We start from the raw sequence: 15376 nt of genomic DNA on the forward strand, positions 1-15376 counted from the left end.
ACAATGTCGGGACCAGGACTCTGCCTCGTGCTTTTTGGGGAAGCCTGATTAGAAGACTTCATGCCATGTATATGGCAGAACCATTCTACCTCCACGTCTTTTGTAGCTTGCTTCCTTCTTTGTCTTGTTAATTTTAATGTAAATATTTATGCTCTTATTTTTAATGTTTGACCTTGTTTCTCTACTGCTGAGAAACTGCACAGAATCATCTCTAGGCGAGATGGGGTGCATATAAATAATAAAACAAATCAACAGCTTTTGTAACCCCCACGTCACTTTGATTGTCCGCTTCTGTAGTTCCAGCTCAAATTACCATTTTTAAATATGGCGACCAGAACCATACATAGATTTCCAGGTGTGGGTCATACCCTAAATTTATATAAGTGTGCTACAATGTTGACCATTTTTAATTCCTTCTTTATTTTTCCTAGTTGGGAGCTTGCCATTCCCGCAACAGTCATATACATCAGCCTTTTCACCGAAGAATCCTTTATGACCCCAAGATAATTTTCCTGGTTAGTAAACAAGACAGTTCAGGTTCCAGCTGTGTATATGAAAAATTAACGTAGAGTGTTTTGCCCCCAATGGATCATTTTATACTTAACTTGTTCTGCTTGTATGTGCCCTTTCTCCCCACCTCCCATTCCAATATCGGAGTGTTTCCCAGGGCTCTTGAAAAGCAGCAATGTCAAGAGATTCTTCAACTTTGCTCAGAGGCCAAACCACCAGGTTGATGATTGTCAAGGATATCCTCATCCTTCTGAGGATCGAAGCCAGTATTTTCACTGGCAAGTATCAACTCTCCTTCCCAAAGAGAAGAATAAGTAGACAGAACAAGGAATCAGGGAGGGACTGCTGGAAAAATTAGAATCCTGCAGTCAAATTGGACTGATCTCCCTCCCTCCTCTCTCTCTCGCTCTCCCCCGCTCTCTCTTTTAAATAAAAATGCAAAGCCCACCCCCTCTATAGAGTGGCTCCTGATCAGCCTATCATCATCATGCCTGACCCCCATCTTGCGTGCCGTTTTCTAATTTATATCGTGACCCTTCGTGCAATCCATGCCTTGTTGTACCCTTGGGAAGAACTTTGTTTCCCGTTTTCCTGGACATCAGAGAAGCTCAGACAGTGAGAAAGGGAACAGGGGAGTGCTCACAATGAAAGAAGAGTAGCTACACCTCCCTCTTCCCTCTTCTATAGGAAAAAAAATGTATCTCCTCAACAAGAAGGGAAAACTGCTCCCAACATGGCGGTCAACCAGGGAGACCTTCAAGCCCAAACATCCCGCATGTAAAAAAAAACACAGGCAGATTAGGAATTTGATCCCTCTTTGGAAATTAGATGGCTTCTTCCAGGAAGGTTAATTTCTACTCTCTCCTGCTTGGAGTTAGAGGGTGGGTTAATACACAATTTTGGGGGGAAAAGAGGCTGGAACTAGGGAGGAAGCAGTTACAGGCATTAGAAGAGGAAGATGGTGTTTGGAGTAGCAGGGGGGAGTCCTTTTTCTCAGCCCCCCCCCCCCCACAGATAGCAACAGTGACTCCCAGCCCCCTTGTATGTGTGTGTGGGGGGTGTCTGATGGCCATCTGGACTGAGGTTTCTCCCTACCCACCAACCAGAAGACGGTTCCATTGGGCTCCCCATGGGCCGAGCAGAATCCCTGAATATTATTTATTTTAAAGAGTCAACATTTATTGTGCAAGAAAAAAGAAAAGAAAAGAAAAGCCGAGAGACCAAAGGATTTGCATCGCCTTTCAGAGAGAGAGAGACGGGCAGCAAAGGCAGCAGTGGATGTTGGCAAGGCAAGGAGTAACATTCCCCCAAGCAACCCATCAGGTGCAAGGACCTATTGCACGCTCTGGCTCATTACCCAACCATGGCTCAGACACTCCCTTCTCTTGGCCTGCTTGACGGTGCCAGGCAGTCCCCAACCCTACTTCCATGGAGTATCGGCACCCAGCCTGCTCCGGCTAAGTCTCCTTCAACTATACAGAGTGACCCATAGATGTACCCCAAGCAGCCTTTCACAAGAGCTCTCCATCCAAAAGGAAAAAAAGAAAAGAAAAGATTCCATCCCATTCTACAAGATGTCTGGTTTTCCTGTAAAACCATTCCTGGTCGTGCAGGTGGGCTTGTCCACTGAGAGGAAGAGCTAGAGAAGAGCCCAGGGAGGGCAATGCAACCTAGCCTCACGTCAAGCCCAGAGAGAGCATCCCCGTACATCTCTCCCCTTGGCTTGTTAAGCGTTGGGTCCGGCCCGTTATGCAATCTCCTTGATCCTGTGGATGTAGTTGTGCAGCTCCTCGGGCTCCTGCAAACCTATGTCTTGACAGACCCACTCCAAGTCCTCTTCATCCGCTATAGGAATTGAATTATAGGCCAGTTCCTCGGAGGGCATGGTGGCAAAGGTAGTAAATTTGACCCGCTTGCGCTTGGAAGTGGGAGAATTGAGCGGGTCCTCGCTCTGGTCCCTGGTGGAGCCCCCGGAAGAGCCATCCCCCCGCCCGTGAACCTGACTTTGCACACTGGTTTGCGAGGAGCCGCTGCTGTGGTGGTCCCCATGGCAGCAGGTCTGCACGTTCTCCAGTGGGTTGCCTGGGCTCTCAGGCTGAGGAGATAGATCATTCTGGGCCCGCAGCGGTTGTCCGTTTCCCAAGAAGACCCAGTGGTGGGAGTGGTCCATGTTGGTTTGTCCTTCTGGCGGGATCCGTTTGTGCCGGTACTTGAGTACAAAGACAATACAATTAATAAGGAACACCAGAATGGCTAAACAGAAGACACCGAGCAGGGCGTACATGCCTATTTCCAGGTCTGTGAGTCCCCGGGAGACTTGCACGAAGCCAGTGGGAATGGGTGGGAAGTCCTCCGTTGGAAGGATGACGCTGGGTGCCCAACTCTCCTGACTTGGCACCAGCGGCCACTCTACTTCCACCCGTGGCGTGGTGCGAGGCACACTCTTCTCCCGTCCGGGTCTGCTAGGAGTTTGGACAGGCTCATAGTCATAAGTAGGTTCCTCCTCGGAGCTGAAATGCACACGGACATTGGCCAGCGTGGTGGCCAGCACACTCTTGCGTTTGGTCTTCTGGCAGCTCTCACAGATCAGCAGGTCAGCTTTGATCAGCTCGCCGGACCCTTCTCCTTCAGCCCTCACTAGTGAGAAGGTCCGCTCGGGCACCACCGATATCACTGACTTGTCCTGGCTTGTCACCACCAGTGTGTAATCCTTTGGGTCGTACAAAGAGAGGGGAGCAATTGTGCCATCGCTGTACGACACCCAGAGGCTGAGCAGAGCTTCCTATTTGAAAGAGAGAGAGAAAAGGTGTTTGGAACCACTCGTAAACTTTTGCACGAGAATGTATTCTTGTCTCCTAGGAGACCTCAAATTACTTAAATCAGAGACAGTATGTGACCTCTGGAGAATAGAACCTTTTAGTTATGGAGAGCCCAATTCAAAATGCTTGCCTCCTCATTCCATTTAAGAGACAATGATCTTCTGGCTTTTTACAGTCTTTATTTAAGAACCCTCCTACCTTAAGAACTACAGAACAATCCGGAATATCTTTCCTTTGGGCTGCCAGGAAAGAAAGGTCATCGATAGTTATCAAGCACAATTTCAGAAAAGTTACTTTGCTGATCAAGGAAGACATAACAAGGCATCCTTTGATCTCCCAGAACTGGTGATCCCCCCGTTTCAAAACCACCATTCTCTATCAGTCCTAATTCCCCAATTTCCCCTGTCTCTATGTTTTATATTAAACCTTCCCCATACTCGTCATCTTTTAGATATTCTGAAATGCAAATTCCCATCTCCCCATCTAGTGCACATTAACCAGTCCTTTTTTCTCAAACCGGTCTCTCTTTTTGTCTGATTTATTCATACCCGGTCACGATATTCTCAATTTTCCATTTTCACCCAATATGGAAAACCATACATTTGGATTAACAAAAGGAAATTGGTGTGTTTGCTTAAATAAATAAATAGCAATAGCACTTAGACTTATATACCGCTTCATGGTGCTTTACAGCCCTCTCTAAGTGGTTTATAGAGTCAGCCTGTTGCCTCCAGCAATCTGGGTCTTCAGTTTACCCACCTTGGAAGGATGGAAGGCTGAGTCTATTGGTTCTTTGGGTGTGGATTGGTGGGCATGGCATGGCTTGGTGGGTGTGGTAGGGGAAGGATACTGCAAAATCTCCATTCCCTCCTGATCAACTGGGACTCAGGAGGCAGAGAAGAGATGGGGGCGGGGACAGTCAGAGATGGTATTTACTGGTTCTCCGAACTACTCAAAATTTCCTCTACCAGTTCTCTAGAACTGGTCAGAACCTGCTGAATACCACCTTTGGTGTACATATAAACATATATGCGATAATATCAATAGTATACTATCTTCCATTATAATATCTACTATATTTAGTATATAGATTATATTTACTAATCATTTTTTCTTTCTCATGTAGTCCATATTTCATATAAATCCACTCATCTAACCTCTGTATCTGTCAGCTAACCATTTGTAGAAAAGTTCTCATGTCACAAAATATTCCAAATCTTCTTTTTCTTTGATTTTTAAGGTTAACCTATCAATTTCTGCACATTCCAGATTTTTTTAGATTATATTATCATCTGCAGGGATTTCTGCACTTTTTCCAGTGTTGTGCGTATACAATCCTGGTATTTTATTTTATTTTTATTGGTTGCATCAAAAATTTTGCAAGGGCTTTATATTTTCTTTGTGTACAGCTTACTCTGTAAACCACTTGGAATCATTTGGAATATGTAGACCATATGTGATGTACTCAACTATCAAATAAACATTTACGAGACTACGGAAATCTTGTAAAAAATTTCCTTCACTGGTAAGCTACCTTCTTCTATACACATGCAGGCTGAGTCCACACAAGAATGTAAGCAACAACAACATTAACCGATTAAAGAGCAATTATGTTTAAGCATGTTGTGTGAATGCAACTGCCAGATCTTTAACTGAGTTTGTTCACCTTATTGAGCAAACCCAACAGTGGCGGGTTTCAAAAAATTTTGGAACCTACTCTGTGGGTGTGGCCTCCTTTGTGGGAGTGGCTTGCTGGCCATGTGACCTGGTGGGAGTGGCTTGCCGGCCATGTGTTCTCTCTCTCTTTCTCTCTCTCTCTCTTTCCTTCCTTTTGTCTCTCTGTCCCTTTTTTCTTTTTTTCTTTCATCTCTCTCTCACTCTTTTTCTTTCTTTCTTTCTTTCTTTCTTTCTTTCTTTCTTTCTTTCTTCTTTTCTTTCTCTTTCTCTCTCTCTGTCAGTCTGTGTGTGTGTGTGTGTCTGTGTGTGGCAGTGGTGGGTTTCAAAAATTTTTGGAACCTCTTCTGTAGGGGTGGCCTGCTTTCCGGGTCCACTGGTGGAACCTCTTCTAACCTGTTCGGTAGATTTGACGAACTGGTTCTACCGAATAGGTGCGAACTGGTAGGAACCCACCTCTGAAACCCAACGCCATAATAATGTATTGTGAGAAGAATTTTGCTGTAATTTTCAGTGATTAAAAAAAAAAACCCAGTAAAAACTAAAAAAACTCACTAAAGCACATATTTCTCTGAACCTTTTAAAGATTTAGCCTCTCTCCAATGAACTAGATTTCCCCTTCCACATCAATGCACAGAAAAATTCAGTCCCCTGTTAGGGACATTTTGGAGAAGCAATTTGTTCAGACCAAGTTCCATCTTTCCTGTGACATCCTGGTTCTCGGACTACAGAGAATATTCTCAAGTGAAGCAACCTCTCATCCCATGGGACTCTCTCTGCAGTTTGAAGAGAACAGTTGGCTTTCTCTTTGGCCGTCTGTGAGAATGAGGCCAATCCATTCCCTTGAACCTTGGGGGCTTCTGGGAACTACAAAGTGATCGTACTTTCCTAAGAGTGATCAACATTACCTGCTTGGAGAAATTGAGAGTCTGCTGAGCTGTTGTCTTGGCCACAATGGTATGGCTATTTCCAGGGCTAGCATGAAGGGAAAGGGAGAGGTTTGAGACCACCTGAGCTTTCAATTCCACAATGGTAACCTTCTCATCAACCACAGTCACTGGTGTCTCACCAAGGACAGCTTCCATAAGTGGAGAAACTACCTGTAGAAAAAAAATGAATGTCCTTATTGATAAAGAACTACGACTGAGGATTCAGAGAATCAGGTTTTTGAAAATGTGAAAAGAACCCCTTTAAAAGCATAAGAAGAATATTTAAATGAATGAATATTTCTGGATGAAATGGAAGATCCTTCAAATTGAGCAATTTATTTTTCTAATAGAATGCAAAATGTTGGTAGCATAAATTGGGGGCTGCAGACTGCAAATAATAGTGCTGAAGGGCAAATGTAGCACATAGACCTTATATAGCAAATCCCAAATCTCTTCTTATAAAAAAGTTGCTCCAATTTCACCTTTTTTTAAGTTGTTTTTTTCTTTTTTTCCAAGAACCTCTTCAGATAATGGTAGACAACAATCAGGATGAAATAGGCCCTGAAATAAGGTAAAGGTTCCCCTCGCACATATGTGCTAGTCGTTCCCGACTCTAGGGGGCGGTGCTCATCCCCATTTCAAAGCCAAAGAGCCACTGTTGTCTGAAGACGTCTCCGTGGTCATGTGGCTGGCATGACTAAACACCAAAGGCGCACGGAGTCTCTATTACCTTCCCAGGAAAGGTGGTTCCTATTTTTCTACTTGCATTTTTTACATTCTTTCGAATTGCTAGGTTGGCAGAAGCTGGGGCAAGTAATGGGCGCTCATGCCGTTATGCAGTGCTAGGGATTCGAACCGCCAAACTGCCGACAAGCTCAGTGTCTTAGCCACTGAGCCACCACGTCCCTCAGGCCCTGAAATATCTCTTTAAAAAAAAAACCTTATCCTAACCCAGAACCTGACATTTGTAGACCCAGGAGGTGGAAGACAAATATATACTGATATTCTTAGAATCAAAACTTTCATTAAAAAAAGAGTATGAAAGGAATAAAATATACCTTGCATTGCTCAAGGATAAGCAAGGCTTTGTATATACTGCAGCACGAAACATGCATGCAAGTCTAATATCACTGTCGTAACTTATTGGTATCACCTTTTTCCTGCACTGAATATGGGTTATCTCACACGAGAAATATGTTTTCTTTTCTTCTTTCTTTTTAAAGCAAGGAATACATTACAGGAAAAGAAATGCCCATGACACAACAGCTTCTGAAGTTTTGTAATAGAGGTTCTGGATCTCAAAATTGCCTCCTGAGATCTATAGCCACATTTTCCCGTGTCTCTCTCTGGAATTGGGCTTCTCATAATAATACAGCCAGTCCACAGATCATCACCCATTCGTGATCTCTCCTTCACATAGACAGACAGGAAGTTCTTCAAAGGGTATTTCCTCAGCGGGAGGCACGCTGACCTTGAGCAGCACCGTCTTTGAAGATGGCAGACTGGGATTTTTGCTTAGGAAAGCTATACAATGTCAAAGCCTGGAATTAATTGAAGTTAACAGAGATTCCTGGCACAGAGTCAAGCCCTGCTCAGAAATGTTCAGGGAGAAAATGCACAGGAGAGAGGCAAGGAGTATGGGTGGGGAATGCAAAATGGAGGAAGGAAGGTACACAAACATCTTCTTCTAGGCCTGCCTAAACTAAGCCAACTGCTACGCTGGCTAGGAACTCTGACCTTGATAATCTGACACGCAACAGGTTGCGGAATACTGCTTTAAATACACCGAACCCCCACACTGTATGGATTATATACCTTCATTTCTGAATTATCTGCATAAGGATTCAATCAATCAGTCAGAATCGAACTGGAAGGGACCTTGGAGGTCTTCTACTCCAACCCCCTGCTCAAGCAGGAAACCAATGTTGGCAAACCTTTTCGGCACTGAGTGCTGAAACGGGAGTGTGAACGTGTAGGGAGCACCAAAAAATGGAAAAGCAGTTTCCTGGCATTCATGAGCTCCCCAGGAAGCTGAGCTTCCAGTTTCCAGTGTGTGCATGCGTTCCAGTCACCTGGTCTTCCGGTTTCTGGTGCACATGCATGCCAAGGAGCTGCTTTCCCAGTTTCTGGTGCTCCCAACCGCTTGAAGACCAGCTGGCCGGTGTGCCGGAACCCAACAAAGCAACAGGTGATGGCTGGAGTGCTTGGAGAGATTGCTCTGTATGCCACTTCCAGCACCTGTACCATAGGTTTCCCATCCCTGCCTTATACCATTTTAGATAGGTGGCTGTCCAGTCTTTTCTTAAAAACCTCCAGTGATGGAGCACCCGTAACTTCTGAAGGCAAGCTGTTGCCCGGGTTAATTGTCCTCACTGTGACCAAGTTTCTCCTTAATTCCAGGTTGCTCCTCTCCTGGATTAGTTTCCATTTTTTACATATTACACATTTAGTTTACATACTTAACAATACATAATGTTCTGTAATATGGCATTCCTACTCCCAAATTCAATATTCGCTGGTTGCTAACCCCTGGAACTGACTCCACTGAAGATTCCATTTAAAAAATAAATAAATAAAAGGTCTTGAGTGGAAATAGGATGCTGGATTGCTCTTCTTGCTCTAGAAAATAAAAGAAGTGGGATAGGTTGGGTGGGAGAAGGTTGGATAGTTTTGAAAACAGGATAACCACTTTCTTTGCCTCCAAATGTACGAGACAATAATAAGCAAAGGGTTTATCTGGATATCTGCAAACTTATTCTTCCTCCACTTTTGCCATTACAACAGACAATGTGAGGACAACTTATGGATCATTTATTGATGGCATTTACTGGGATTTTGTGCACCGAGGAATGACATTAATATCCTTCCTTCCTTCCTTCCTTCCTTCCTTCCTTCCTTCCTTCCTTCCTTCCTTCCTTCCCCCACCCTATATGACTAATACAATATTTTTTTTTTAGTTCAGCACTTGACTAGCTTTTACCTTGAACAAGGTAGCGCCTGGCTCCCTGCCAGCTAGTGTTTTGCTGTTGACCATGTGTGCCACGCGTGGGTTGTCGATTTTCATGAAGTCACTGACCAGGTCTGTGACCTCCACCATCCACTCGGGACCCAACATGGTGACCACCTGATCGGTGCCCTCCGAGGAGGTGGTGTGGAACTGGGTGAACACTTGCAAGGTGGAATGCTGGTACTGAAGGGTGCAGCCCCTGCTCTGCCTCCGCTCTTCTTCCTCCTCCTCATCGTCACTCTCCCGTATGGACCTGTGAGAAGTTGAAGGACATCAGCAGGGGAAAAGGATTTGGTTGGCAGCTTTGTTTTTAATGCAGACTATTTTCCTTTTGATCAATCTTTTTTCTTTCTTCCTCAGATGGTCAGAAATCAGTTTCTTGACCTCCAAGAAAGACAACCATGAATTTAAGATAACTGCACCTACCCCCCCCCCCAAATAAGAATTTCAGATAGACAAGGAAAGAAAGATAAACCAAAAAATGACATCGAATGCCTAGCTTCCTCAATTTATCAAGCTGGCATTGCCAACTGGAGCTAAAACCAATCCAGAGAATATACCCCTATCCCAGGGGTTTCAAACTCGGAGCCCATGGGCTGGATGCATCACGCACCTGGTTTAGTGAAGGGGGGGAAAGTTGCGATACGTCAGAGGATGACGATGTGACGACGCGAGTTTGACACTCCTGCCCTATCCCAAAGAAGTGGATGGGCATAATATACACCTGTGATGGAGAACCTATGGCACATGCGCCACAGGTGGCACATGTAGTCATATTTGCTGGTATGCCAGACACGTCAGCATGCCAGCTGATTTTTCACCCTTCTGGAAAGCCTCTGGAGGCTGGGGAGGGCGAAAAATGGCCCCAACGGCCCAACCAGAAGTTTAGGAATGATCCATGTCCGGCTTCTGGAGAGCCTTCAGGAGGCTGGGGGTGGACATTTCCACCCTCCCCTGGCTTCAGGAAAGCCTCCAGAGCCTGGGGAGGGGTCATGCGCGCATGCGCTGAGGGGGTCATGCACGCATACGTAGGTGGGCAGGGAGGATTGAATTGGTGTGGGTGTGCAGGCGCAATTTTGGCACACCATTAAAAAAAAGATTCGCACCACTGATATAAACTATACTAGTGGGCATATCTGTACATATTCCTGTCATGAGCCAGGCTCCTAAACATGGAGCCTCAGGGCAAACAGAATTAATTAATTTACACTAGCTGAAGGAATGGCTACTAATTGCACTTAATTTTTTGTTTGTAAAATACGCTATCTCATTTACAAAGCTGGTTGATTGCTATCTGTGTATTCTCTCTCTCACATACACATTCTTATACTCATTTTCACACAAGTCACAACACTGGCAAGTACATGAAGGGAGAGGGGGAATACGTAGGAGGTAGATGCCGCAAGGGGAAAAAGAAGGGATTGGGAAATTGGGAGACATCCCGAGTGCTCCACAGGTGTTACAAAATAAATTCCCCAGGGAGTTTCTCATCCCAAGCAACACTAATCTGCAGGTCTGCAGTCATTAGCATTTCTTGCCCATATGTTTATCTTCATAACTTTCTCTGTCCTTACCATCGAACTGAAGGGAATGCCCTGCCCAATTAATTAAATTGTGGGGGGTATGTTGTGTTGTCAGGTAGATAAGGTAGTCAACTCTGATCCCACCATGGCGGGATCAGCCACCATGATACAGCCAGCTGGATTTTGAAGATGATGGTAACACAACACCCAAAAATAGAAAGGGCAATGCTTCCTGTCCTCCAAAGTGAATATTTCGGATCCTGAACATGAACATTCTCATTTACTGAGCTGTGCTTTCTGCTTATCGGCAGTTGACAGATACGAGTATCTAGTATGGAAAGGCTAGTAAGCTTAAGTTTACACATTGGCCACTCAAACATCTGCAGCAGACTTTCCCATTCTATTCCTTTCTGTACTATTGGAGTCATAGGAACCACATCATGCAACCACTTAAGGCATCAATCCCCAACCTTTTGGGCACCAGGGACCAGATCTGTGGAGGGCAATTTTTCCATGGATCCAGGGGAGAGGGGGAGAGCAGGGGTGGGCTGTTGGGGGTTTGCAGGAGTTCGGGAAAACCTCTAGCTAAGATTTTGTGCAGTTCGGAGAACCCCCAAATCCCATTCCTGGCTGGCCACGCCCACCCCACCTCGCCCCTCCCAGGAGTCCCCCGCGCGGCTTGTTTTGGATGCAGGTAAGTGCAGGGCATGCACAGAGACTTGGGGAAGGCGAAAAATGGGCCTACCGGAAGTTAGGCTAACTGAGTGCCCAAAGTGCGCACAACCCCCCCCCCCAAATGGACATGCATCTGCCCCACCCCTGCATATCTGCCCTGCCCCATACATGTGTGCACCCCGCATGGGTACACCCCGCAAGTGCATGCCTCATGTGTGCCCCGCCTTCTGCACATGCCCCACTCCCCACGGCATAGATCTGAAGACCCGCTGGATGGTTGGAGGCGTGCGTGCATGTATGGCGGAGCTGAGCTCGCGTGCCCACAGAGAGGGCGCTGTATGCCACCTCTGGAACGTGTGCCATAAGTCCGCCATCACTGCTCTAAACCCTTGTTAGGAGTGCAGAGCCCAAAACTAGCCTACCTGCGATCAGGTAAGATGGGGACTCTCCATCCTTTCACTTGGCTGAGGCGTGGGTCAGACAGCTCAATATGAAGAGGGAGTTTGGGGACCCACACAGTCATCTCCAAGAGAGCACTGAGGTGCTCGTAGCTGAAGAAGACACCTGCATTCATGGACCCCCTGGACTCCTTGCCGCTCACAAAGACATAGTCACAGCTACTGGACACCTAAAGGGAAAATGGGGAGGAAAAAAGAAGACATTCCACATGTTTATGGATTTTGAAGACTTTGAGGTAATGTTTCAAAACAAATTACCTTCAAACAAGGGACGGTTTCTAAAACTGCCCTCTTACATGCCCTGCTGATTGTTTTAAAGCATTTGTGTCACGTCTGTAAGAGAGACGGAAAGGGTGGGGGAGAAGAGAAGACGGATACTTAAGTAAAGAAATAATAGCAACGGCACAGATTTACTGAAGTCTTTCTTGAACCACCCTAATGACTAAACAAAAAAAAAAACCAGAACCAGAAAAAGAAATGGTTTGGAAAAACATTTCCATTATAACTGATCAATATGCATATTGGCTAAGTAAACAATGCCCTTCACCAGAGGGGCAGGCAGTTAAGGATACTGCATAATTTCACATGCATTTGAACTCTAAAGTGCCTCAGTTAAGAGACCATTTTTATTACCGACACGCTTATAGCCTTTACTGTTGCAAATAAGCAGGCTGAAAGCTGTGTAGTCTGCATAGTCTGCTCCCTGAACTCTGCTGATTTATTTATGTCCTACCAAGTGAACATTTTGAATGTGAATGTTGTAGGAGGAATGTCCCGGGGCAAACAATAATTGAACCAGGCCCAAGAGGCACCATTTCGTCCCATCACCTGCACCAGGGGTGAAATGCTCTGAAGTCTGCTACCAGGTTGCTTCGCTACTGGTTTGTTTGCACATGCATGCCTGCTTTGCATGCAGACCAGGAGTGGGTTCCTGCCTGTTCTAACCTCTTCTATAGAAGAGGTTCCACAAATCTACCGTGCCATTTAGAACTGGTTCCCTTCCCCCGCCCATCTGCACCACACTTGCCCCGCCCACCACTCACTGATTGGCTGGCTCACCAATCGCCCCGACCGCCTCTAAAAGTCCTATCTAAACCTTAAAGCTGTCAAGTTTGAACACCCCTAGGTTTTTTTTCCTAAAGGGTTAGGTGTGCAAGGGTCTTGTAACTTCACAGCTTTAAGACTTGCACACTTCAATGCCAGAGTTCCTGAGCCAACATTTTGGTTGCTAAGCAAGAGCGTTTGTTAAGTGAGTTTCATCACATTTTACAAGTTGACCATGCCCACCCAGTCACATGACTGCCAAGCCCTTCCCACTTGGTCACATTGCTGCCAAGCCACTCCCACTCGGTCACATGGCTGGCAAGCCACTCCCACAAAGCAGGCCATACCTACAGAAGAGGTTCTAAAAAATTTTGAAACCCACCACTGACGCAGACGCTACCACGCAATCCTGAAAAAGGAGGATTGAGACTCCTTTTCTGTGTCTGCAAAGGTAGGTAGAACAGCGAGGGGGGGGGTGGAGAAACAGATTTAGCAGCAGGATTTCCTGCTTTTCAAGTGAATATAAATTGCACGGCACAGCCGATTGTCAGACGAAAAAAATGCTACTGGTTCAGGTGAACTAGTAGTTCTGACGATCAGCTGATTGTCACAGAGCTGATCGTCGCAGCTACCTGTTCACCCGAACCGGTAGCATTTTTTACTACCGGTTCGGGTGAACCGGTTCAAACCAGTAGCATTTCACCCCTGAACTGCACCCCAACTACTCCTAAAAATGTCTGACTCTACAAGGTTTGTGCTCCAGTTAAAATGGATTGTTTTGATAGGATGCCAGTCCTACTGAAGTTTTATAACCATTCAAAATCAAGTGAAATACGGAACACTTATAGTAACCATTAGAACACATCAGTAGGTATCTCGTAAGCACTTTGTGGACTTGGGAATTCAAAACAGCAAATCCTATGTTCCTATTGGGGATGGGGGCATCTCCTGTTCCTTCACCCAGGGATATTCTCTGAGGTTTTCCAGCTTGCTTCAATATACCTACTGTGAGAGAGATGTCAAGAGCCAAAGATTCCTAGTGAAGAAATGACAATAATACTTGGCTTGGTTGAAAATATGGGAAAGGGCAGGTGATTGCAGGTGAAAACTGAGGACTTCTGAATCCAGTCCAGAGAGGGTGTCATCTAGAGCAGGGGTCTCCAACCTTTTGGACCTCAGGGACCACTAAATTAATAATTTTAAATCCCGCGGACCATTAATATGATCTGCCTAATGACCGGCTGGGTGGGCATGGCTAGGTGGTCATGTGACTAGGTGGGTGTGACCAACTTGATGTCACTCACGTCAAGGGGCTCCACTACTTGCCCCTCCCCTCCCAGCCCCTCCTCGCCCGCCCAGGCTCCTTAGGGACCCAACAGGAAGCAGTTGCTGGAGCTAAGCAACCACCATGGGAAAGAGTTGGCAAAATAGCTGGCTCAGTTCAAATTGGACCTGACTAAGAAGGAGGCTCAGGAGAAGCACCTCACTGAGGACTACGAGCATAGGCTTTCCAAGCAGAGGGAAGACCTGCGGGAGTGCAAGGCCAGGTACTGGTGCCTGGAGGCTCACTGGACTGAGATGGTCAGTTAGTTCCAGGCCATGAAGCAGTCCCACTGGAACAAGGTCCTCCAACTCTTTGCCACCAGCGGCATTTCCCTCCGGCCTTTGCCCAAATCCCCACGCCAGGAGGCCGAAGCAGACCCCAAGTCGGAATTTCTCCCCCCCCTCAACCCACACAAAAAGACCCCATAGGGAAAGACTCTCTGCAACAACACAAATGTTCATTGCATGTATCCGGCCCAGGGGCCGTAGTTTAAGGACCCCTGATTTAGTGCAATATTAAAAATGCAAATAATTTTTCTGCGGACCACCAAATTTTCTCGTGGACCATCCCAAATGTGCCAACATGGCTCTTTTAATAAATTGGAACTTTGAGGAATCTCTTGCCTCGGACTCTGATTTTATATTGGATGCTATTTGGAACCCTGACAGTATCTCCTGTCTATGTAAGGTCAAAGCAGACAAGATGGTGAACTGAAGGTGAGGGGCTTACATCACAATACGCCATCTACCACTTAGCCCATTTTGGGCCACGCAGAAGAGGAGCAGCCTTTACAGCTTTGGAAATTGTAGGAAGTTACAAATGCGTTTATCAGTGGACATGAATTATTAGGAGCGAAGAAAACATTTAAGAGTCAATCTCCCTCTTTTAGGTTCAAATGCTATTAAACAAGAACATAATAGATGGGAGACACAGATCATTCCTTTTAAGCTTCTTCTTTTCCTGCTTTTTGCCCTGGACCAACGAAACCATCTAATGGATGCTGGGGTAATGCATTTCTTTGGCAAAAGCTTTTCTTTGTGGCAATTTTGAACACTCGAAATAATATTACTTTCAGTTTTACGAGTAGCTAATAGACATCGTGCTATAAAGGCCATCCCGAACTCCCGAAAGAAAGTTGGGATGGAAATCAAATGCATTAATTTAAATTTTATGCCCGTTCCCAGGATGGCAATGAAATGGATTCCCCCCACCCCCACCGCAGTGCCAAACAACCAATAGGATGCCCTAAAAATACATGATGGAGAACATTCATAGACGACTTAGAGTGGGGGTGTCAAACTCAAGGCCTGGGGGGCAGATTTGGCCCATGGGGTGCTTAGATCCAGCCTGCGGGGCCACCTTGGAAAGAACGAAGGATCAGGCCGTGGTGCCTCTGCCAGAGCAGACAGGTTC

At 45.8% G+C, this 15376-nt stretch overlaps 1 protein-coding gene across 1 annotated transcript in view; it reads right to left on the reverse strand.

Moving 5' to 3' along the window:
- Positions 1–1664: 1664 nt before the first annotated feature.
- TMEM132E (transmembrane protein 132E) overlaps positions 1665–15376 on the reverse strand; it is a 262395-nt gene continuing 248683 nt past the window's right edge. Inside the window, exons 6-9 of the mRNA XM_087717291.1 lie at positions 11560–11765; positions 8913–9192; positions 5912–6103; positions 1665–3292 (exon numbers count right to left, since the gene is read on the reverse strand). Of these exons, the coding sequence (XP_087573417.1) occupies positions 2258–3292; positions 5912–6103; positions 8913–9192; positions 11560–11765 (1713 nt within the window). The 3' untranslated portion in view covers positions 1665–2257. The remainder of the gene's footprint in view (positions 3293–5911; positions 6104–8912; positions 9193–11559; positions 11766–15376) is intronic.

The sequence above is a fragment of the Thamnophis sirtalis genome, unplaced genomic scaffold (assembly GCF_051295495.1).
Source record: "Thamnophis sirtalis isolate CommonGarterSnake01/CBP01778 unplaced genomic scaffold, rThaSir2_p1.2 scaffold_6, whole genome shotgun sequence".
Lineage (NCBI taxonomy): Eukaryota > Metazoa > Chordata > Lepidosauria > Squamata > Natricidae > Thamnophis > Thamnophis sirtalis.